The 23590-nt window shown below is 49.2% G+C and overlaps 2 protein-coding genes across 7 annotated transcripts in view; one reads left to right on the top strand and one right to left on the bottom strand.

Moving 5' to 3' along the window:
- LOC111150725 (neutrophil cytosolic factor 2) overlaps positions 1 to 18110 on the top strand; it is a 30407-nt gene extending 12297 nt beyond the window's left edge. The window contains exons 4-15 of one of the 3 annotated variants that reach the window (XM_022508285.1): positions 1478 to 1612; positions 2256 to 2363; positions 4000 to 4059; positions 5375 to 5418; positions 6844 to 6985; positions 7211 to 7279; positions 8196 to 8271; positions 9987 to 10012; positions 10413 to 10564; positions 10682 to 10793; positions 15208 to 15385; positions 17626 to 18110. In XM_022508285.1, coding sequence (XP_022363993.1) covers positions 1478 to 1612; positions 2256 to 2363; positions 4000 to 4059; positions 5375 to 5418; positions 6844 to 6985; positions 7211 to 7279; positions 8196 to 8271; positions 9987 to 10012; positions 10413 to 10564; positions 10682 to 10793; positions 15208 to 15385; positions 17626 to 17738 — 1215 coding nt within the window. In that variant the 3' untranslated portion in view covers positions 17739 to 18110. The remainder of the gene's footprint in view (positions 1 to 1477; positions 1613 to 2255; positions 2364 to 3999; positions 4060 to 5374; positions 5419 to 6843; positions 6986 to 7210; positions 7280 to 8195; positions 8272 to 9986; positions 10013 to 10412; positions 10565 to 10681; positions 10794 to 15207; positions 15386 to 17625) is intronic. The other 2 variants (XM_022508286.1, XM_022508287.1) reach the window with 2 other exon arrangements.
- Positions 18111 to 21435: 3325 nt separating this feature from the next.
- The window catches only part of LOC111150723 (SMG7, nonsense mediated mRNA decay factor), a 91757-nt gene continuing 89602 nt past the window's right edge, over positions 21436 to 23590 (bottom strand). For all 4 annotated transcript variants that reach the window (XM_022508281.1, XM_022508283.1, XM_022508282.1 and 1 more), the window contains 3 exons: positions 22593 to 22763; positions 22335 to 22480; positions 21436 to 21723 (listed from right to left, as the gene is read on the bottom strand). In XM_022508281.1, coding sequence (XP_022363989.1) covers positions 21610 to 21723; positions 22335 to 22480; positions 22593 to 22763 — 431 coding nt within the window. In that variant the 3' untranslated portion in view covers positions 21436 to 21609. The remainder of the gene's footprint in view (positions 21724 to 22334; positions 22481 to 22592; positions 22764 to 23590) is intronic.

Raw genomic sequence — 23590 nt, 5'->3', positions numbered from 1 at the left:
GGCAGATAAAGTGACCTGTATTCGGCGGTCCTTGGGCGGCCTCGGTGAGACGAGGATGAGGATGACAAGGAGAACGGCAGTGACACCGCCTCCAAAGGCAGCACTGATTTCCAGGAGAGCACCGTCCTTCATAATTTTAGCCTTTTGATTATAAACAGCAGATGTCCCCAGATGGCATCAGTCTGCAAAACTCAGCCCTGTTGCCTTCCCCAAAACCACACAGGCGACACTAGCGGGACAAAAGCCCTTCTCTGCTCAGCTGCCCAGCAAGGCCCAACACGGTACAGCAAACAACAGTCGTAGTAGTAGTAAATACATGTTGAATACGCACCCTGTGCCAGCAACCCCAATTTGGTGCTTGATACGAATTATTTCATTTATTTCTCAGAACAATCTGGAAGCAGGCAATGTTACTGCCACAATTTGAGAGTGAAGCCGAGGCCACCTATTAGACACAGTCCTGGGGTCCCTGTGCCTTCACCTGTCCCCTGCAAGGCCTCCATGGGGGAGAGAAGGCCAACCACTCCCTTCCCCACTAGGCCTCAGTTGACCAACTCTATCTCTTCTCTGAGGCTCCAGAGAACCAGCCCCACCGACCCGGGGCAGCAGGCTGTGACTCCTGGTTACACCTGAGAAAACCTCGCAGCAGGTCCTGGCTGTCCAGCTCATGGTCCGCTCAGGGTGCTGGGGCGCTGGGGGACTCCGCTGCACTCTCGTGAGAAAGAAGGAAAGTCAGCCCTCTTTGTTAGCTGTCCTCCTGATCCTCTTCCGCTCTCTGTTGCTTCCCATCTTTGCTCGAGAATCTTCTCACTCCACTTAGTCGTTTTTTATCTTGCCGATGCATCCAAAAGATTATTGGATTCTCTGTGTAAGTTGTAAGGCGTAGTGATAGATCGGACGCTCGTGATCCTACCACCCAACCCGAGACCTGGGAAATCATGATTCTCCGAGAACGTGCTGTTCCTGCGTGTCCCCAGGGAAGCGCTGGTCTGGATTTGTGCCGAGTCTCTTTCTGGCTTCACTGCCCTTGTGCCCGCAGAGTTTCCTCCTACCCCTGAAACCATACCACGGTCCTGTTACTCGTTACCATGCCCCAGGCGGAGTTCTGCAGCTGCTGGTGCAGGATGATACGTCCGGAGCCCTCTCTGTCCCCACCCTTCACCTGTCCAGTCTTCTGGCCTGGGCTCGGTGGCACCAACACAAGAGTTTTTGTCCCCTCCTGATCTGTTTGGTTGTTGAAAGAATAACACACTTGGTGTTGGATTTAGGCACCATGTGACGCTTTCTTAACACCGTCCTTGTGCCGGACATAACCTGGTAGCATGATTGATAGTGTTATATTGGAGATATCCCTGGGAAAGCTGAGGAAGGGAGGGATGTCAGCAGGCAACGTTCCAGGAGCAGACAGGCCAGCTCTTCCCTGCTGCCTCGATCTGGAGCTGCCTCAACTTCTGTGTTGTGGCCTGTGCTTTTCTAGGTGTTATATAATGTTGCTCTCATGCACGCCAAGAAGGAGGAGTGGAAGCAGGCAGAAGAACATTTAGCTTTGGCGATGAGCATGAAGTCTGAGCAGAGGCATACTAAAATCGACAAAGCCATGGAATGTGTTTGGGTAAGTGTACTGAGGACACAGGGTGGCTGGAGGGTTCCCACTGGAGTTCTCTTTGTTTCGGTGGACATGCGGGTTGAGAAGCCGTGGACGTGGTGCTTGTACTCTCTCTGAGCTCTGGGTAACACCGATCCCAGGGTGGGGTCCCATGTTTTGGATCGTGAATCTGGCAGTGTTGAATCCGGGAGGCTCTGTGATAGCGCTGGGCTGGGGGGAACAGGGAACACAAGGCTGGATCCCAGCACAGGGGCAGAGGCCGTGCCTGCTTGCCTACCCCTGAGTCCTCGCTGGCAGCCCCAGGATGGCCGTGTCATGGGCCTTGCGTGGACCTTGGCCACCTCGTGGTTGCAATGCCACCTGTGTTGAGTCTGTGGAGTGGGGGAGGGGCAGCCCCCCCTCCTTCCTTCCCCAGGGAATAACACGGACAAATGTCCATACAGCCTCTCAGGGCAAAGCGATATTGAAACCAACTGTTCTCACCTTTGACATTCAGAAATTATCACAAAGGCAGGCTTTACACATGTAGAAAAACTGCTTTTGTGAGGTTATCTTGGTGAACCTTTGCATCCGTTGAGTGAGGGAGGCAGGACAAGCATCATGAGCCCTGTTTTGCCGGTGAGAAAACACCGTGCTCTCTGTGTTCTAGAAACAGAAGCTGTATGAGCCCGTGCTGATCCCTGTGGGCAGGCTGTTTCGACCCAATGAGAGGCAAGTGGCTCAGCTGGCCAAGAAGGATTACCTAGGCAAGGCGACAGTAAGTGACTCCCTCAGCTTCCCTGGAGGCTCCTATGGTGTGCGCCCTGTGAGGACCAGGGTGGGGACAGACTCCGGGGAGGAGGGCACCCACCCCCCATGATGCTTCCCTGGGACAGCAGCCGGAGACTGTTGGCAGCGTGGGGCTGTCACTGAAGGGTGGGCAAACGCTTCTAGCTTATCGTCTCTGGCTCCTCTCATTCCTCCCTTCCTGCCTGACCCTGGGGGAGAGCCTCGGGGAGCCACGGGGTTAGTCACATTAGTCACCGGTAGCTGAGTCTGGGGGACTGAGCCAGGGCAGAGAATGGGGAGAAAGTGCAGCTACGGGCACTCAGTAAATGGAGAGAAAGCATGTGAGAGAAACGGACAAGCTCAGCATTCTCCTGGTTTGATGCTCTTCCTAGCCCTGCTTCCTCAGCCCTCTGAGGAGACGCCTTTATAAACTGGACTCCTTTAAATCCAGGTCTTAAATCCTCCCAGAGGTGATCCAAAGTGAGCCCGCGGCCCCTTTCCATAACTGCATTTGACTTTGACATATCCTTAGGGCTAACGGGTTCCCACTGCCTGGGCAGCTGGTTCTCTCAGAGCTGCAGTTTAGGAGCGCCTGGGTCAGTGGAAACACCCCAAGGCCTGTCAGTGGATGAGTGGATAAATGTGTGATGTAGCCATGCAGTGGCTCCGTCTGTTAAACATCCAGCTCTTGATTTCAGCTCAGGTCCTGATCTCAGGGTTGTAGGATCGAGCCCCGTGCTGGGCTCTGCACTGGGCATGGAGATGGAGCCTGCTTAGGATTCTCTCTCTCTCCCTCTCCCCCTCTGCCCCTCCCCCCATCTGTCTCCTTCTCTTAAAAAAAAAATAAAATAGGGGCGCCTGGGTGGCTCAGTGGGTTGAGCCGCTGCCTTCGGCTCAGGTCATGATCTCAAGGGTCCTGGGATCGAGTCTCTCTGCTCAGCAGGGAGCCTGCTTCCCTCCCTCTTTCTGCCTGCCTCTCTACTTGTGATCTCTCTCTGTCAAATAAATAAATAAAATCTTAAAAAAAAATTATAAAAAAAAATAAAAAGGAATAAAGCATTGATGCAAGTAACAGCATGGGTGAACCTTGAAGACGTCATGCTAGGTGGAAGAAGCCAGACATGAAAGCCACATGCTACATAATCCCTTTCACACGAACTATTTAGAATGGGTAAATGCACACAAATAGAAAGCAAACTGGTGAACATTGGGTGCTGGGAGGAGAGGGTGTGGCGTGTCTTTTTGGGGGTGAGTAAAACATCTCGGAACTAGATAGAGGCAGTGGCTGCACAGGATTGTGAATGTCCTCGATGTTACTGCATTGTTCACTTTAAAATGGTTAATTTTATATTATGTGAATCTCACCTCACTTTAAAAAAAGGACAGAAAGAGAGAGAGGAGAGAGCCTGCTGGGTTAGCAGGGCTGGGCAGGTACTAGTTTCTTGAGTTGCTGGAGCTTGTAACCCAGAGGGTCAGCAATCCATGCCTTAGCCCCTGTCTGCCTCTGGGAGCGGGCTCCCGGGAGCACGGACCCAGGGTGTGAGAAAGGAGAGAATCGTGGGGAAAGCCAGGCAGCGTGGGAGATCAGTGCTTCGGAGCCTCACGCGCTCCTCTCTCCGTTTCAGGTGGTGGCGTCTGTGGTGGATCAAGACAGTTTCTCGGGGTTTGCCCCCCTACAGCCACAGGTGAGGTGGTCCCGTCCTCCTCCCCGGACCCAGGTCTCCAGAGCTCTCTGGAAACAGCCAGCTGGGGACAGTGTTTGTGCCAAGCTGCCTCATTAGAAGGGCTCCGTCAGCTGACCTCTACGTGTTGCCAGTGGTGTCTGCTGGCCATTGTGGGTCACAGGTTCCACGACCCTTGGGAGAATAAGGCAGTTTTAGGCTTAACCTCAAGTTCCCAGAAACCAACCCTCCTGCTTCCCCCAAAATGCCAGTTGTCACGCCTCTGGTGTCGAAGATGGCTTCTGTTGACCATCTCTCCCGAAGCCTGGACTAGGCTCTCAGGAAATGGGAACAGAGCGACGGCAGGCTCTTTAATGAGGCCTCTTCTCAGACACAGCGGCGAGTAGGGACCTCCATGGGGCCTGCCCTTTTGTGGGGGATCCCCTTGGGAACACGATGGGTGCCCCCAGTGAGCCATTGCTCTGCCTGGTCCTGGCTCAGAGATGCTTCCAAGCAGACTGGGTGACAGTAGGTCTAGAAACGTGAAGGACTTTCCCTCCTTGTGAGGGAAATCTGACCGCCATTGCACGTGCGGGGGAGGGGCTTCTGAGTGGGGCACCTCCCCCTCCAGGCTGCACACACCTGGTCACTCCGGACAACAGAGCCCATAGTCTCCCTGGGGCAGAGTGACGGCTGCTAGCCCAGAATGGGACCGACACCAGGGCTCTGGAGGGTGAGATGAGCCAAGGAGGATGGATAGATTCAGGATCTTTTGATTCATATCTTGACAATGAAGCTGAAGAAAACCCTTGTGGAGGACCCCCGGGGCCGCAGAACAGCCAGAGACTCCAAAAGGCAGAAGAAGCCCTGATCAGTGGACTCCGCGATATCTGGTGTAGAGCAGAAAGCACACTGAAAGGAGATTTCTGCCTGGTCAGGGGACGTTGAGTGGATTTTAAATACCCACAAGTGTCACATGATACAGCAGACATTAATTATAGAACAGAGCTTTTGGAAACTGTCCTAGGAAAGGGACAGCGCTCAAGGTCAAAAGCGCCCTTGTGATGCCATGTTGCTCTGTGATGGCGAAAATTCTCCGGAAACCAGGACTGGCTGAAGACGAATTGCTCCGCTAGGGACACCTGGACCCAGGGAGCTGGTGGGAGGGGTTATTTTCCAATGTGTGGTCAAGGTCCGTGGTGCCCTCTCCCTCGACAGTGTTCCCACGGAGCTTGAAATGCGTTGTTTGATTTTTGGGTTTGGGAGAAGGCTCAAATTACCATTAACGATCTGCTCTCTCCCCCACTCCTTCCCTTCATTCCTCCTGAATGTTCACTAGGCTGCTGAACCTCCACCCAGACCCAAAACCCCAGAGATCTTCAGGTAAGTTCGGTTTAGAGCAGGATGCAGAATATCCGAGCTCCAAGCCCAAATTCTGGCAATCACAGGGGTGAAAAAGATGAAGCTGGGGTCAGGGGCTGAGACCTGGGGAGTGTAGCCTCATGGGCGGGCTCTCCCTGTTTTCAGGGCTAGAATGGAGTGATATAGGGGGATGGGAGCCTTGACTCTGGTAGGATTGACCACAGGGGTCCCCAGGTCTCTGTGCACAGCCACCCACACATGGGGGTCCCTGCTGGAGGGCAGCAGGTGTCCGTGGAACAGAGCCCCCCTGAGCAGAGGCTGGAGCACAATTTTGTCCTGACTGTAGGCGCTTCAGAAAAGGGGGAGGCCAGGGCTTTCTGGAGTCGGGGGAGCAAAGTGGGAAGTGAGATGGTGTGTCCTTCCCTGAGTGGGCGTTTTTCACTCCCTCTGGGCACATGGTCTCTGGAGAAGTAAGAGGAACAACTCAGGCAAAAGAAGCCGTTCTTCTATAAGACAAGAAGCCAAGAATGACACAACTTACAGCTTTCTTAAGAATTTCTTCTAGCAAAGAAGCAAGCCCGATCCCCTCGCCCCATAAGGAGGGTTTTTGCTTTTTTTTTTTTTAAATGAAAAAAAGCACCACAGCACTATAAAAATGAGGGGGCCGATGAGCTCATTGCTAGCTCTGCCTGCTGGAGGAGTCTGTCTCCCCCACGCAAATAGCCTGTTGTTTGGAAACAGAGAGCAGGGCTGAGGGGAAGGGGATAGAGCGGAGGTGAGAGGGAGCCCCGGGCCAGAGCAGGGGCCAGTCCCACACTCACACATTCCAAGGAGGCACAGACTGTACAGCTAAAGCCTCCAAGGGCAAAGAGGTCTTGAAGAAACAGTAAAAGGACAATGACATTGCCTAGCGCACAGCTGGCTGGCCTCAGGCTCCCTTTACACATCTGGCCACTGCCCACAGCTGGCCTCCAGCTCTTCACCCTCTTGCCCCGCCCCCATGTGCCCATCGGCTGGCGGGGCCTCCAGGTCACTTGGCCCCCCAACCCCCTTTCTCAGCCAGCCGGCTCTCCCGCGCCCTCCACCGCGCGTGTTCATCTTGCCCCACAAGCCCGACCCACCGCAGCCCAGACTGGAGAGCTGGCCCAGCACAGCCCGGAAGCTGCCTCCTCAGAGGAGCGGGGAGGGCGAGGAGGGCACGGCCTGGGGGTCTCGTGTTGTTTCGTCTTTCATCCTCGTCCCGCTGCCTATGTGGTTATGGCGCGTGTTCACGGGCACTTTCCTGCCTGGTCCTGCTCAGGTCCTAGGGGCAGCTCAGTGCTGAGCTAGAGGGTGTCTGGAGCACATGTCCCGGCCACAAGGCCACTGTCGTGCGTGCCATGGTGCCATGCGCAGGACGCAGTCCAGGCTGGACAGAGGACGGAGTCTCGCGTCTGTCCTCCGCAGGGCTCTGGAAGGGGAAGCTCACCGGGTGCTGTTTGGGTTTGTGCCCGAGACGTCAGAGGAGCTGCAAGTCATGCCGGGGAACATCGTCTTCGTCCTGAAGAAGGGCAACGACAACTGGGCGACGGTCATATTCAACGGGCAGGTATTCCGAGGACCAGGGGTGGGCGTGTCGGCCACGGCATCCTGGCAGCAAACGGCGGCGCGTTCTGGCGAGCAGCATCTGCTGCCGCGTCCGCGGCCCGGCTACCCGCCTTCGTCCGCACCCCCACCGCTCCCCCACGTCCCTGGGCCGTTCGGTGGTCCGGGTCCGGTGGGGACGGAGGCGCCAACTTGTTCTCCCCTTTCCGATCACGCGATGCTGCCACAGAAGGGGCTCGTTCCCTGCAACTACCTGGAACCCGTCGAGCTGCGGATCCCCGGTCAGCAGCAGCCCCAGGTAACGACGTGCCTTGCGAGGCTGGGCCCCTTCCCGCCGTAGCCTCCCCGGAGGGGGTCAGGGAGGTGTGGAAGAGGCGCTGGGAAGGTCCTTCCACTCCCAGTCCTAACTCCAGCCGCCCAGAGTGGAACCTGGGGAGCAAGGAAAGCCCCCAGATGTGCTGAGGAAGGGTCTGAGGGACCTGTTGGGCCCACCCCACCTCTCAGATTCCTCCCGGTCAGGACTGACTTGGGATCCGAAGCCCATAGTACAGGAAGGTTAGGTCTTCCCGGAAATGTCCTCCTCACCTAGAAGAACAGTCCGTGTGTTGGCTGGTGACATGCGGGTAACGAAGAGAAGTCGTTTTAGAGCACGGAGTCGGAGTGGGCCTTGCCTGCCACGGCTCCTCCCTCCCTGCTTGAAGGCCTGCCCTTCCGCCCGTGGTCTTCATTGGACCTGAACTGCCGTGTAGATGACCGACGGCGTCTGACGTGTCTCTCTGGGCACTGTGCAACCAGCCGTCCTCTGTGCGCTTGGCCCTCCCCGGTCCGAGTTACTGTACTCAGATAACTTGAAGTGTTTTGAATGCCGTACTGATGAGGGGTGGACTTTTTCCTTTGAAGGGGCGGGATGTGGAGCGAGAGGGGAGCTGAGGCAAGACTCAGGTCCTCCCTCATCTCCAGCAGACTTCCAGTGCGGCTGAAAGGGGCAGGCAGCAGGGACCTTTTAGGTGGGGCTTAAGGTTCTTGTTTCTACTGTGATTTCTTCCCACCAGGTCAACCCGCCTCCTCTCTAACCAGCACTTTCCTTAGTCTCCCCTGAATGTCACCACTGCTCCAACTTTTAGGAAGCCGTTTGCCTTTCCTTGCCACCCCCCCCAACTCCTACCTAAGAACTTGGTCTGAATGAAGGCTCTCACCATTTCTGTCACCTCCAGGAGGAAGCCTCCCCAGAGTCTGATATCCCAGCTCCTCCCAGTTCCAGCGCTCCTGGAAGACCCCACTTGCCACCCGGTTGGTGTCCCTGGAAAACACCCTTGGCCTGGGTATAGGAATGCTCCCGGCTGCTTCCTCAACAGAGCATTGCTCTCCCAGCCTTCTAGGACATTCTGGTTTCTTCTCCTCCCAGCATGCCGCTCAGCTTGTGAACACACAGGCCCAGGGCCCCTCTCTCCTGCACCACCCACCCACCCAAAACATAGGAAATAAGACGCCCTTCCCTCCTACCTACTCCAGAACACCCACAGGGAGCAGGTAAATGCAGCTGGTTTCTGGGGGGCAGTGAGTGTCTCGACTTAAGTGGTCACCAGACCCCTCCATCATGAGGTACAGAAACCACGTCCCGGAAAGGTTGAAGTCAGTGCACACATTTACCTCAGAGGGGGATGGAGTGGCTCTTTTCGAAAGTCCAGGAGCTCTATCTGGAAAAGAAACTGCTCTGCAGAGCCCCGAGGGATAGACCACGAACCAAGGGCCAATGAGAAAAGGACATTCTCCTGATGTCTGGAGAGGGTGGCCTTGGGAAGTAAGGGGATTTGGGTCACGAATGCCGTTTAAGCTGATTCTGGATAAGTGCTCGGTAGAGATGCACTCAAGAGGCAGTTTGTCCAAATCCTAGATCCATGATTGTTAGGCACCCCCAGATCACCAGAACCCCTTGGGATGCTCCCCACACCTCCATATTTATTTTGAAAACTGTCCAACCTACAGACTGAAAATTGAAAGTGTAGTACAATAAACTCCAGAATACCTTTCATCTAAATTCACCAACTGTTAACATTTTGTATCACGTCCTTGCCCGGCTCCCCTCCCTACCCCCAGCCACTTGAAAGGAAGTCACAGACTCATGGCCTTCACCCTGCATTTGAGTATTATCTCCTATCCTCCTGCATAACCACAGTTGTTACATCTAGGACATTGAACGTTATTATAATATTATAGAGTGTATATTTCATACTCACATTTCTCCAATGACCCCTCAAAACATCCTTGATAGCTTTTTTTTTTTTTTTTTTTTTTTTTTTTGGTTTTTACCTTTTCTCTCTAGGGGCCCATCAAGGATCACATATTAGCCTAGGAAAATTTTATGACTATAGATTCCTAGACATTTGATTCTAATTCTTCAGGATTGGAATTGGGCTTCAGAATCTGTGTTTCTAGGAGGAAAAAAAAAAACCTTCCAAGTGACCGTAATGATTAGCTGGGTATGAGATCAATGGTCTTTTTTTCCATTGTGCACCCTTTATAGTGATTATCTTTATGCAGACTTCTCATATAAATTATGTGCATATGGTCATATTAATATACATATTAGAAACATGCACAGAAATAGAGGACAAGGGGGAAATGAGTGGTTCTAACGTCGCTGCTATGGCCCCTGGTTCTTCTTGTACTCCCGGCTTTCATTGCTCAGCGCCCACTGGTGTAACTGGACCTTGGGGGTCCCTGCTCACCCCATGCACTGCTGGGGTGGGATGGTCCTTTGATACTTGCCTGTATGCTCCCCAGAGGCAGGGGCTGGGTTTCTCTGTGTGTTTGTGCTTTGCCTTGCACATTTCCCCCCAAGTGCGATTTCCCCTACAGTTTAAGGTTAAGAATCACCCCAGAGATTTAAAGGTAAGAAGTTGGGTGTCCTATTCTAAAAGGTTTCATTCTGTGGAAGGCAGGGGCTAGCCGGGAGTGTTTATTCAACATCTTCTTTTGTTTTACTTCCTACCTTCTCCATTTAGGTCAAAAAGGAAAAGAAGAGCCCAAGGTAAGCTTTTTCTTTGTACTCTTTCAAGTGGAAGAGAAAGGAAAAGCTGAGGCTCTCCACCATGAGCAGGTGTCCCTGGGTTACAGAAGGAGTCCCCGAGGAAGGGTGGGCCGGCTACTACCATACACACAGTTGACAGGGTGGAGGGCCCCATAATGACTTTCCCCACTCCTGTGCACACATTTCCTACTGGTCTGGCGTGCGTGGGCCAGCTCTTCCAGCTCTGTAGGAATTCCTATCCAGGCAAGAGTGGGGCTGTGGGCCCTCTGAAAGCCCCTTCCCGTGAAACGGGCTAGCTATTGGCCTCTCCCTGCTGCACAGAACACTCCCCGTGATCCAGGATGGGGCTGAGAGGAGGCCACAGACCCTCATGAGCTCCGTCTGCTTCCTCTCCCCTCAGGAAGGAAAGCTCAGCGTTCCCATGCCCTACACACTCAAGGTACACTACAAGTACACAGTGGTCATGGAGACGCAGCCCGGGCTCCCGTACAGCCAGGTCCGGGACATGGTGTCTAAGAAACTGGAGCTCTTGCCAGAACACACGAAGCTGAGGTGAGCCCATGAAGGTAGCGGGGCTCCATCTGGGGACCTGGTGCTGGCCTGGAGGAGAGAAGACAATGGTTTTTGTACTGATGTTCTCCAACTTGGTTCTTACTCGTCTCTGCCCAGCTATCGGCCTCTGGACAGCAATGAGCTGGTGCCCCTTTCAGAAGAGAACATGAAGGCCGCCTGGGGGCAAGTGAAGAACTTCAGCCTGACTCTGTGGTGTGAGAACACAGTGGTGAGTGCCGGGAGCCCAGGGGCACCCAGCGTCCTGTGTCTTTTGGGTCCTTTCGTCAACAGCATGTACCGAGCTCCGGCCACAAGCCTGGCGCTGTGCTTGGTGTTGAGGATACGGTGAGTCACGAGCTACAGCTCTGCCTCCCTTTCCCCTGCACCCCGGTGGCAGCCGGGAGAGGGTTCTCCGCAAGGGAAGAGCAGGCCCCACAATGCACAGAAAGCCTCCGAGTCCCTTCTAGGGGCTGCTGTACCCAGTGGTTCCAAGGTTAGGCCCGTCAGTGTCAGACAAGGTCGGAATGAAATCCTAGCCTGAGGCTGAGCTCCTCGCCGCTCCTCACTGTCCGTTTCCGTGCGGAAGGACGCTTGGGACTGGGGGATGATAGTTCGCGTTTATGTCACAGAGAGATGATTTGGATTACAACCTCCCACCAGTAGCCGGAATCTACTGAAAGGCTCCCACGTGCCAGACACCACGCTAAGTGCGCGCTGCGTATGCATTCTCGGGGCCCCACAACTCCGTGAGGTATTGTTAGCCCGTTTCACAATTCAGGTAACAAGGCAAAGAGAGGTCGACTTGACCAAGATGACACAGCGGGTCGGTAGAGGAACCAGGGCCCTGTGAGAATTTTGACTCCAGAGTACTCTTGAACCCCCTTCTAGATCTCAGGGCCTAGAACAGAGGTAACTGACTGCCCAGTAAGAGCAAAGGACATTGGGGGCAAAGTTAGAGGCTAGAAGTAGTAGCTACGCATTAACACTCTTGACTTTGTCCCTTTGTCTCCAAGGGAAAAGAAAATTTCTTTTTATTGTTGAGGTTAATTCCCTCCTACAGCCGTGGCTCCTGAAAACCATTTGTGTTCTATGAACATTCCGACGTTCTTTTCTTCGCCTTTTATGTAATTTCATATAAGTGGAGCATATACATGGATTGTACAGTATATATATGCACATAAATTCACACGATCCGTTTATATGAAATTGATGGACTATTAAAAGTTTATAGGCATGGTATATATATTTACATATATAATATAAATATTATGGTATATATATTTACATATATAATGTAAATAATCACATAATTAATGTAAATATTATATATTTATAATATATTTATGTATAAAATATGTGTGTTATATATGTGTCACTATATATACTATACATATGAACTTTTAATAGTCCATCAATTGTACGATCCCAAAGGGATCGTACAATAATATATAAGCTTTTAATAGTACATTTCAATATATTCTTTTCCATTTTTACTTTTTAAGATTTTTTTTAAGATTTTATTTATTTGACAGAGATCACAAGTAGGCATAGAGGCAGGCAGAGGAGAGGGGGAAGCAGGCTCCCAGCTAAGCAGAGCCCGATGCAGGGCTTGATCCCAGGACCCTGAGATCATGACCTGAGCCGAAGGCAGAGGCTTAACCCACTGAGCCACCCAGGCATCCCTACTTTTCTGTCTTTATATATACTTTTATGGTATAATAGTCCATTTCTTTTGATCACTAATGGTATCACTAAATGAATAGTACAGTTTGTTTATTGATTCACCTGTTGGTAGACATTTGGATTGTTTCCAGTGTTTGTCTGGCGACATTTATTCTTCAGCAAACATTTGCTGAGCACTTACTGCTCTCTTGTATCTTCCTGGAGATACAAACACTAACAAAATACAGGCTCTTCTTGGGGGAAAGACGGGGGCGGACATGATTACAAAGCGTGTGTTAGGTGAACTGATGGAGACGGATGGTGTGCTGTGTTTCCTAAGTGCAAGGGAGCGTGTCTCACCCAAAAATGCTAAAGGAAGTGGGACAAGTCAATAGTCAATAGCCTTCCTAGAGAGAATAATGCTGAAATTGTCTTGAAGCATAGCCTTACAACGGAAAAAGAACTAGCAAGGTGGAGGAGGTTAGGGGGTCTTACATAGATGGAAGACCAGAGCGTTGGCGGTGGTGACAGACACAAAGACACAAGCTGGAAGGCCGCATCATGGAAAGTCTTGCGTACTGTGGCACTCGGATGGGGTTGTGAGCAGGGTAGAAAAATAGGAGGAATGATGGCTTGGGATGGATGATTCAGGAACCTAGGAGCAAGGGAGCGGGTGCTCTGGGAGGCAGGCCAGCCCGCGGGCTTTCTTTTAAGTGCTCAGCTTCCCATCCACAGTCCTGACACTGAGGGGTCCCAACGCACAATCGAGGAGATCGCAGCTTCCACTGACCAAAGCCGCTGTCAGCTGGGTTCCCTCTGACACCTTCAGTTCTCCCGTTTCCTGCTTTAGCACGTTTAGATGCGGCACCTGCAGTTACATCAGTAAGGGGTATAACATTCAACAGGTTCTATGTGAACCCTTTGGAGAGCTACTTTTTTTTTTTTTTTTAAACCTCTGAATGGATTTTGAAACCGTGGAAATGAGTGCACAGGCAAAGCTCTTCCAGACCCTCTGGGCTTGGGGCAGAGGGCTCTGTGGGGGCAGAGTCCCTCTTCTAACCCCTCAACCCTACAGCTGGACAGGGGCTTCTGCTCAGCTGGGGAAGGGTCTCTGGCAGGTTCTCACTGCAATCAGATACATGTTTGCTGGGAAAGAAAAATGAGTGGTAGAGGCAGTAAAGAGGGTGGGCCTGGCGGAAGGCCCAGCGGTAAGCCCCAGGTCGGTGGTGTCTAAGGGTTCAGAAAATTTCGTTCAGGAAATATGGCCCCTGGACTCACTGGCGCCCAGGACCCTAGGTGCGGGACGGCGGAGAACAGGTAGCAGTGCGGGGGGTCCTTTGGAAGTCTGAAAGGTCATCCTGAGGTTTTCGACGGTCTCTGTCAGGGGGGATCCTTTCAGTATTGTCTTGAAAGGATTCTGCCTGGCCCTTCCGCTCTAAATGTGTTACTTCCCTTAAAAGGGAAGTATTTTCTTTATTGTTTTTAATTACGGTTGATTTTTGTTCTTTGAAGAGCGCTTCAGTGTAACTAGTGGCTGTATGTAGCTGGCCCTCCCCAAATTCCCAACAGTCTTTGCGGGATGCAGTCGGCCTCAGAGGTCATTGGCGGGCATTCTTTTATCACTACCCCTTAGGCCTGGAGGCGGCAAGTCAGGAAGTTCTCATTCACTCGCTAGAAGAGCAGGAAAAGGGACCATCATTTATGAAGTATCTACTCTATGCAGAAACACCTTAATCAAGTTTAAATATAAATACGTATATATTGAGACTAGGACTCTCACAGAGAGTTTAATAATTGTCAGCCAGGGGCGCCTGGGAGGTGCGGCTGAGCATCTGACTCTTGGTTTCTGCTCAGGTCGTGATCTCAGGGTGTGGGACGGAGCCCCGCATCAGGCTCCCTGCCCCGAGCCTGCTTAGGATTCTCTGCCTCCCCCTTCCTTCCACCCCGCCCCTGCTCACACATGCATATGTGTGCTCTCTCTCAAATAAATAAATAAAATCTTTAAAAAAGTAATTGTCAGCTATTACTATTCTACATCATATTTCATTCTGCTAGCCTCTGTTTCAGGCGAGAAAACAAGTTCAGAGAGGTTTCACCACTTGCTCAGGGACACACAGCCGGTGAGCAGTGGAGCTGGGATACAAACCCAGGCCTTTAGACTCCTTACAGCCATTTCCACCCCACTGTACTGCCTTCCAGTAAAAGGGACCTTCCAGGAACACACGACATTAGGAAGTAAGAACTTTGTACTTCAGTACAGCACTGAACCTCACAGGGTTTCTATTACGGGTTTGTTAAATCCTATGATTCACTTCTCTAGAAAACTGCACCCTTTTTCTCTTCAACATTTGTGGATCAAAAACCACCACAATGATAACTAAGGTGTGTACTTAAAACATGTATCAGAAAGCAACGCCTTTTTTCATGGCCTGAGAAAGACAACATGACGCTCTGCAGGGTTTCTCAAACTTTAGCAAGTATGAGACTCACCTAGAGGGCCCGTTAAAATGCAGATCGCTGGGTCCCACATGCAGCAAGTTTATGATTTAATGGGTTTGGGATGGGGCCAGAAATTTACATTTCTAACGAGGTCCCTAGCGTGGGTGCTGGGGAGAGGGTGTTAGATTCAGAGTTAGAAACCCAGGTTTGACCTTGGGTTCTGTCAGTTACTTGTGACTCCATCTCTTGTTTTTCCATCTGCGATGAAATAGCAGTAGTACCTATTCTTTTTTCAGGATTCCTGTAGGTTTCTGTAAGATTTTAAGACCACCTATGGTCCTGCAGACCTTTTGGGTTCATTTATCCAACCATCCTGTGTTCCTAAAGTACATGTTGGGTCTGTGCTAGGGACTGATCACACGCTTGGCCTTCATGAGTTTATATCCCAGGTGCTACACTGACGTTTCACGGATTCCTTTAGTGATGTTCAATGTTCACTGGCCGAGAAGTTGGGAAAACTAACAGGCCCTTTATTATTTCAGGGTGACCAAGGCTTTCCAGATGAACCCAAGGAAAGTGAAAAATCTGAAGCTAATAACCAGACAACAGAACCACAGCTTAAGGAAGGAGGCCAAGTGGTAGCACTCTTCAGTTACGAGGCCACCCAGCCAGAAGACCTGGAGTTCCAGGAAGGGGACATAATCCAGATTATATCAATGGGTAGGTACTACTCCTGGATCATAGAAACTAATTTCCATGTGAGCAGCAGTAAGTCCAAGGGAAGAGAGGAAGAAACATTAATAACCTACAAGCCAAACTTTAGCCAGTGGTTTCGGTGTCCTTCCTAGCTTTCAGCGGGAGGGAACAGAACGGAGTGCTCAGCCTTTCCATCTGTTGCTCCAGTGGGGAGGGAAGCAACAAATGACAGACTCAGCTGACATTTTGATCTTTAAAGATGGCTGTTTCAGGCGGGCCCGGGGTCTCAGTGTGTTAAGTGTCTGCCTTCGGTTCAGGTCATGATCCTGGGGTCTCTTTCCCAGCCCCCTGGCCCTTTGTGCTCTCTCTTGCTGTCTCTTGAGTAAATAAATAAAATCTTAAAAAAAAAAAAAAAAAAAAAGATGGCTGTTTTGGAAGCCATGCTTTCTCATTCCCAGAGTGAACCGATTGGAAGGTGGCTGGAATCATTTTGTCTTTGCACCAAGCCATAGGATACTTTTCTGTAAACCGTAGTTCTTTGAATTGATGTACTCTCTAAAGATGAGAGAAGAAGTGGGTAGATTTTGCCTGAACAAGAAGCTACTCAACATTGCTTTGGTGACTTTCCTGATCCTGTTAGGAGTCAAACACACTAAAAGCTGAAACAGTATTAAGTAGAGAATTCTAATTTAGCTCTTCTCCCAACTTCAGAACGCCCAAGCACCCTTTTTGAGAGTTAAATAAAATTCCTGGCCAGCAACCAGATTCTGATTCAGATCTGGGGTGGGGCCCACAAATTTGCATTTCTAACAGCTTCCAGTGTGATGCTGATCTCCCAAGGGTGAGAAGCACCACTGTAACTCAGGGTTTGACATAATCCGTAAAAGCTTTGTTCAAAACAGCAGAAATATGCATTAGCAATGCAGAGTAGTGAAAACAAACACCATTACCAATTATGACAGAAAATCCAACAGATTAAGAAATCAGATTTTAAAGTTAATGGGGTAGAGAGTATACAGTTGCGTGGCAATTAACTCAAAATATGAGTAATGAAGTAAAGAAGCAGTGTGCCCTGGCTGTGACTGTCTTCTAACAGGGGACAGTAAGACTTAGTAACTGCCAGCACCATTTTTTTATGTGTCAGTATCAACTAACCAGCTACACTGTCCAGTGTTGGGGTGGGGAGTGAGGATGGGATGAGATCACAGAAAAACCTGGGTAGATATGAGAAAAAAAGGTGGCACATTCCTGTGTCTGACTCTTTATTTCAGCTTAGGTCATGATCTCGGGGTCCTGGGATCTAGCCTTGTCTTGGGCTCCATGCTCTGCGGGGAGTCTCCTAGTTTTCTCTCCCTCTGCCCATCCCTGCCATGCTCTCTCTCTAAAATAAATCAATCTTAAAAAGAAAATAAATCATAAGGAAAATACTGTTGTAGCACAGTGCTGTATCAAAAAATCCGTGTATAAGTGGACCCTCACAGTTCAAACTTGTATTGTTCAAAGATCTATTTTTTTTTTAATTTTTTTTGAGAAAGCATGAACAGGGGTAGGTGCAGAGGGAGAGGAGAGAGGAGAAAGGGAGGGAATTTTTTTTTTTTTAAAGATTGTATTTATTTGCCAGAGAGAGCGAGCTTGGGAGAACAAGCAGGGGGATCCCCAGGCAGGACTTGATTCCAGGGTCCTGGGATCATGACCTTGAGCCAAAGGCAAATGCTTAAGGGATTTAGCCACCCAGGTGTCCTGAAGGGAGAGAATCTTCAGCAGATTCCACACTCAGTGCGGAGCCTGATGCAGGACTCAATCTCACAACCCTGAGATTATGACCTGAGCCGAAATCAAGAGTTGGATGCTTAACTGACTGAGCTACCCATGTGCCCCAAAGATGAACTGTATCTAATTAATGGCATGTCCTCTGCATGTAATCAGAATAAAAATTCCTAACATAGGTCAGATAAAACTCTTCTGTTATTAAAAAATATCCTATCTCAAAATGTATTGTTTAATTTCTTTTATCTTATTTTTCTGGCAACTTTTTGAAACATCTAGTTGATTTTCTGTATTTTACTCCTTCATTGTAAGACAGAAACCAGTTAAGACGGTGGAAGTCCTATGTTCACTTTTCTCTCAAATCACTTTCCAATAGACTCTTCCCTGTTAGCACAGTTGGGGGTGAAGGACTGCTGAAGCTGTGTGTGGAATATCCAAGTGACATTAATTCTCCCGTACTGGTTTTAGAAATTGATGTATTCCTTTCCTTTTATCAGTGAATGAAGACTGGCTGGAAGGAGAGTGCAAAGGGAAGACTGGCATTTTCCCCAAAGCGTTTGTTGAAGAACATGCAACTACAGGTTTGGAAAGCTCTCCTAGAGGAGTCTAGGATGTTCCAGAACCTACAAAGTGGGAGAAAAGTAACTATAATCACTCGTGAGGTTTGGCATGCACCTGCAGTACACTGTAGGGAGACATTGCTGTGAGGAAGTGTTAACTAATCTACTTTTCCCACTGAAAATTTAACCTACTACACAATGATGTAAAGACTTATCATGATGATGACCCTGGCGGGTGGGGTGGGATGGGTGGGTGGAAACGTCTGGAAGGGGATGAGGGGGTCTTCTAGGGTGCTGATGTTTCTTGCTTGGAGTGCTGGCTACCCAAATGTGTTCACTTTGTAAAAGTTCACTGCGCTGTATACGGATTATTGGTGCCCTTCTATATGTGATACCTCAATAAAAAACTTACAAAAACAAGACATGCAGAGTGCAGGCCCAAGGCCGAAGTTATAAATGCCCCTATTCCTGTACCACAACAGTCGCAGACTCCTCCTAGAGCCTGAAGTAAATTTACGGGTCATTCAGATGGCAGATGCACGCAAAATTAACTTTCCTTTACTCAAAGTCTCACTGCTTGAACCGAATTTAGACTTAGTTTTCAATTCCATAGAGAATTAAAACCCTAGAATTGCATCCCTTCCTACCTTCTCAGGAAGGGACATTTGTTAAGAGTTCAATACTGAATATGGGCCACTATTACCTGAGTGACGCAAAGAAGCCACATTCAGGAAGCCACTTGGGTCAGGACTATCCTGCTGGTTAACATTTTATAAGATGGACTGATACACGTGACAGAACGCTATGGTTTTATTTTGGTTATCATTTAACCAAATGGCTTGATTTTTTAGGGTTAACGTGGGGTTAACAAATACTAGACTTTAGAACCAGCCTTCCTTTCCCTCCCTCCCTCCTCCTTGCACAGTACGTGTGGCTCTGTGACCGAGTGTGCGGGTGCTTGTGAAGAGCAGTCAGGAAAGGAAGTGTAGAGGGAATCCATACGGGCGTGAGAGGCTTGCTGACCAGTGTGAAGACACAAACTGGCAGGCCGAGGCACTGACCTCCAACCAGCCGCCGCACGCCCAGCAGGCCACTACTGGAAACTCTGGACACAACTATAAGAAATGCAGCCTCAAAGCTGAGAACACTAATTACTGTTGGGGTTAACCAGACTTAGTGATTTTTAGACCAGAAAGAGAAACTATCTCTGTATTGTCCCACTGACAGTAAAAATAGGGATACAAATGGAGGGTTGTTAACTTCCTTCCATAAGCCAATCTTTATTTATTAGATAAAAGAATTTTGACAATCAGTTTCTTTCTACCCATCCCTTTCCATAAAAATGCCCGATGGTCTGGAATGCTACTAAAAGCACAAATAACCCTGAAGCATATTCAATTTCTGACCACCTCTGCTTTCTCCTAGATGACTTATATAAGTAGTTTAAATACTTGGCTTTTTGTTTTTGTTTTTTATTAACATATAATGTATTATTTGCTTCAAGGGTACAGGTCTGTGATAAATACTTGTTTTTTTTAAAAGTAGGATATTCTTCGAGGTTAGAAAAGAAACAACGTACACACAGATCTGGTTGGAGAGAACATGGTTTAATTAAAGGCAAAGCTGATTTCAGCAGCTGCAGGTCTTGCACAGATAGACCAAAACAAAACAAAAAACAAAACAAAACAAAACAAAAAAAACAAACACAAGAGAAAGTTTACTACACAAAACCAGTTTCTGATGAAGATTCTCCTCTCCCGCCTCATTACTCCACATGGAGGATGGTAAGACGAGAAACCCCACCCCAAGAGTCAGAAATCATTCCAAACACCAAATTCTCATGCAGAAACGGGGCTGTATGGGATGTGGGTAGTACCAGGGGTGAGACAGTGAATCTGGCTAGCTCATCTAGGGTGCGAGAATCAGGGACAGCTCAAACACTGGAATGTCGCAGCTGCCTGAATGCAGAGCTCAAACACACAAAGTGGGTCAAGGTAGTGGGGAGGGAGGCTTGAAGGGAGGGGATGGAAGAGAGGCAGACACGGGGAAGGGGGCTGAAGAGAAGCACAAAGGGTTTCATATTGCCATTGGGTGGGGGGGCTTCACCCTTTCAGACCTTTCAAAACAACAAGAAGAAGAACAACAAAAAAAACAAAACAAAAACAAAAAACCCCAAACACCATGTCAAACTTAAAGAGCAATAATGTAAGCATACGGGGCTCCAACCACTCTCTCTGAAGAGCAACGAGCATTAATCTCACCCCTTCCATTGCTGGGGTTGCCCAGACTTGAATGACAACCGGGGCTCCTGGATGTGCCTTGCTCTGCAGCTGTCTTCCAGTTTGTAAGTCCCACACTGACTCCACACACTCACACACACTCCCCCTCCCCCAGGGAGAGCAGCTGAGTGTGTACACGCACGCACGCGCGCACGTGCGCACACACACACACACACACACAGGAGAGACCTCCCAGAAATAGACCTTACCACTAGCACAGCAATTGGACATTTAGATTGTTTCCATAATTTCCCCTTAAAATATTACTTTTCCAGGAACTAACAGAAATGCTGTCCTTTTGTTTCTACATAAGAAAATTTTCAGTCCTCTTTCCTTCTAATAAATACCAAATAAAAGTTTATCTTCCTTTCTTTCGCCTTTTCCAGAATGGACTTCGTTGTGTTCTCTTCTGTGCGTGCTGCACACGTGTCCTTGTTGCCTTGAATTTCACTCTGAAAGTGGAGGTCGGGAGACGCAGCTGGGCAGGGGCCTGGCCCGTTGCGCGCTATGCAGATGCCACTGATTCCTTCCTCCGCAGACTGTCCTTTGGGCCCCAACTGCTGGACCCCATGCTGTTGCTTCTTGGCGAGATGTTGTACACATTAGGAACAGAAACAATTACTAGCAGACAGCACAGGGTAGGAAAGGGATGGAGGTAGGGACAAGAGGAGGTGGGTGGTAAGCAGGATGGGGGGTCACAAAAACCAATCAAACAAAAAATAACCACACTGAAAGCTTCTACCTATTAAAATGGGTCGGGCCACGAATGGACCAGCCTGCCTTCTGTGAGACTGCTTGCTACGCTACTGTAAAATGTACAGGAATCAAAAACATTAATTTAAAGTCCTACAGCAGTCATCTGCCAGTCCAGCCCAGCACCACCACCCACACTGCGTCCTCGATTGGGGCTCGAGCACCTACAGAGTGAAGGGCATCTCCTGCTGCAGTCTCCAGGCCAGAAGGGGGCCTGCCAGAACCTTCTGAGTGAAGGTTGAGGCCTTGGACGCTCCCTCACGGAACACTTCCACTGCCTGAAGAGGTCAGCTTCCCCATCCTGTCACCACCAACCTCTCACAGGAGCAGTGGACGGGGCTTTCCTTGCTACACACTGACTAGAAGAAGCACATCTGTGTGTGGAAGAATTCAGTGTGATATTTTACTACTGAGAGTAATAACAATAATAAAAGATGTTCAGGAATAATTTCAACTACATTCTCAGTCAGCAAAGCAATCATTAATGGATTCCTATTTTATTCCCCAAAGAGGAAAAAAGGACTGAGAAGTTCCCATTGGCTTCTCCCATCTGCCTCCCCTTCTCAGCTTTCACTTCCCTTGTGGCTGGGGACATGCACGATGGAGAAGGTGAGAGGCGGTGATATCAGGTAACTGAGTGAGACAGACAGCAGCTCCTCTCTCCCTCCGGAAGGCCCCAGGGGGACGGAGAGTTCCGGATGATTTTTTCTTTTTGTTGCACTGCGGACATTTCGTGCACACTCAGCGTGCCGGTGGAACGCTTACACCCTCTCAACAGCAAGAAACAGAAAAGAGGGCTGCCACCTGCAGGGGACTGTATGGGCCAGTCCTGCAAACCCAACATGCCATGGTTTATGGAGCCTTCATTCCCAGGGTTGCCACTTTGGCCTCAGTGTGGAGGGTTCATGGTGCCTTGTCCCCGCTGCTGTTTCTGCTTCTGCTGCATTAACAGCTGCTCCAGAGCGGAAGGTCCAGGATGCATCATGGAACTGGACCAGATAGACTGAAAAACAGCCCAGAGCTTGTCAGCAGAGGTCAAATGCCCGGACGTCTGAAAGGGGTTTGTTTCTCAATCCTCGCCAAATATAAAGGCATATGTGTCCCAAGACCCCTGCCCCTAAAGCACCCAGCTATTAGACAAAGCCGTTGTAAGACTGTCTTCAAGACCAGTTAGTTCCCACTAAGCTTTTAAACCAGAAAAGGTGAAATACTTTTTATTAAAACTCAGTGCCACGTGGGACCTCAGAATATTTACAATAAAGATTTTAGGCAAACAGAACATCTCTAAAATTAGGTACCTTCTTTCTTGTGTTCACAAAAGGCTTAAATCAAACATTCCTAAATGAATCAGGATCGTCTTAACCTTGCAATGCAACTAAAACCTTTTTTCTGCCCCCCTTGAAGACAAAACTCTTTATCTCTAGTGAGTTCACAAATTAAAAAACAACACTCCTATTCAAGAATCTTGTAAGGTAGACCATGTTTCTCTAGGACTTTGCTAGATACATGCTATGAACTGATCAACTCTAAGGGTTTAAGGACTAAGCCTGGTTATCTACAGGAACAAAAGCAGAACCACATCTCTCGTGGTTCTTGTTCCCAAAAATCACTTACCTTTAGGCTTTCCATGAGGACAGCAGAGGAATCCTCCATGGAAGGGCCATGGCCTGCCCAGGTGCCACTTGGAGTGCTGGCCTGATGCCAACTGCTCTCAGAGGATGATGTCGCTGAGAGATAGTCAATGCCAAACCCACCCATGGCTAAGGATGCAAAGAGAGAAGAATTCAGGATGTTCTGTCATCACCAAATAAACACTAGAGAAGGGCAGAGTAAGTGATTCACTTTCACTAGGCAATGAAGTCTGGATCTCACCTGGCTTATCAGTTTTCCACCGATCTGCAGTTCTCCTATCCCTGTTATCTGGAGTTCCAATGGGTCCAAAGTTGGAGAATGGAACAGAATTATGGTTGTGTGTTGGAGGGGAGCTTGGCAGGCTGCTTGGGTTAGAGGAATGAGGAGACTGGCTGGCTGGTGTTGAATGATCTATTAAATCACAACAACACAGGACATTTTGTCTTACTACACATATCTAAGGAATGGTCCCTGCTTTAAAAAAAAAAAAAAAGCAAGGGGTGCCTGGATGCTCAGTGGGTTAAAGATCTCAGGGTCCTGGGATCCAGCCCCGCATCGGGCTCTCTGCTCAGCAGGGAGCCTGCCTCCCCATCTCTCTCTGCCTGTCTTTCCACCTACTTGTGATCTCTGTCTGTCAAATAAATAAATAAAATCTTTAAAAATAAATAAATAAATAAATAAATAAGCAAGCAAAACCAAACAATTTTATGCATGCACTATTCTGGCATGCCTGTTTCAGGTAAATATCTACTAGTCCTCTCTACCAGAAACAGAATTCCCTGATCTTAAGAATGACTATTGAATCAAACTCCATTTATAAAATAGAGATTCAAAAAAATCCATTTTAAAGAGTGCAACTTTTCCTGCCAAGAATGAATATCTATAAACAAAAACTAAAGAACAGGGGCACCTGGGTGGCTCAGTGGGTTAAAGCCTCTGCCTTCGGCTCAGGTCATGATCCCAGGGTATTGGGATGGAGCCCTGCATTGGGCTCTCTGCTTGGCAGGGAGCCTGCTTCCCCCCTCTCTCTCTCTGCCTGCCTCTCTGCTTACTTGTGATCTCTGTCAAATAAATAAATAAAATCTTAAAAAAAAAAAACAACTAAACTAAAAAACAGCTGGAAATCTTAAGATAGAACGCATATTTTTCTCTCTTACAACTGTGCTGGTTACTGAGAATATAAAAAAGCGTTTTCACGGGGCACCTGGGTGGCTCAGTGGGTTAAAGCCTCTGCCTTC

Source organism: Enhydra lutris, unplaced genomic scaffold (assembly GCF_002288905.1).
Source record: "Enhydra lutris kenyoni isolate GAN:26980312 unplaced genomic scaffold, ASM228890v2 scaffoldscaffold24, whole genome shotgun sequence".
Taxonomy (NCBI): Eukaryota; Metazoa; Chordata; class Mammalia; order Carnivora; family Mustelidae; genus Enhydra; species Enhydra lutris.
This window is presented reverse-complemented; position numbering and strand designations above follow the sequence as displayed.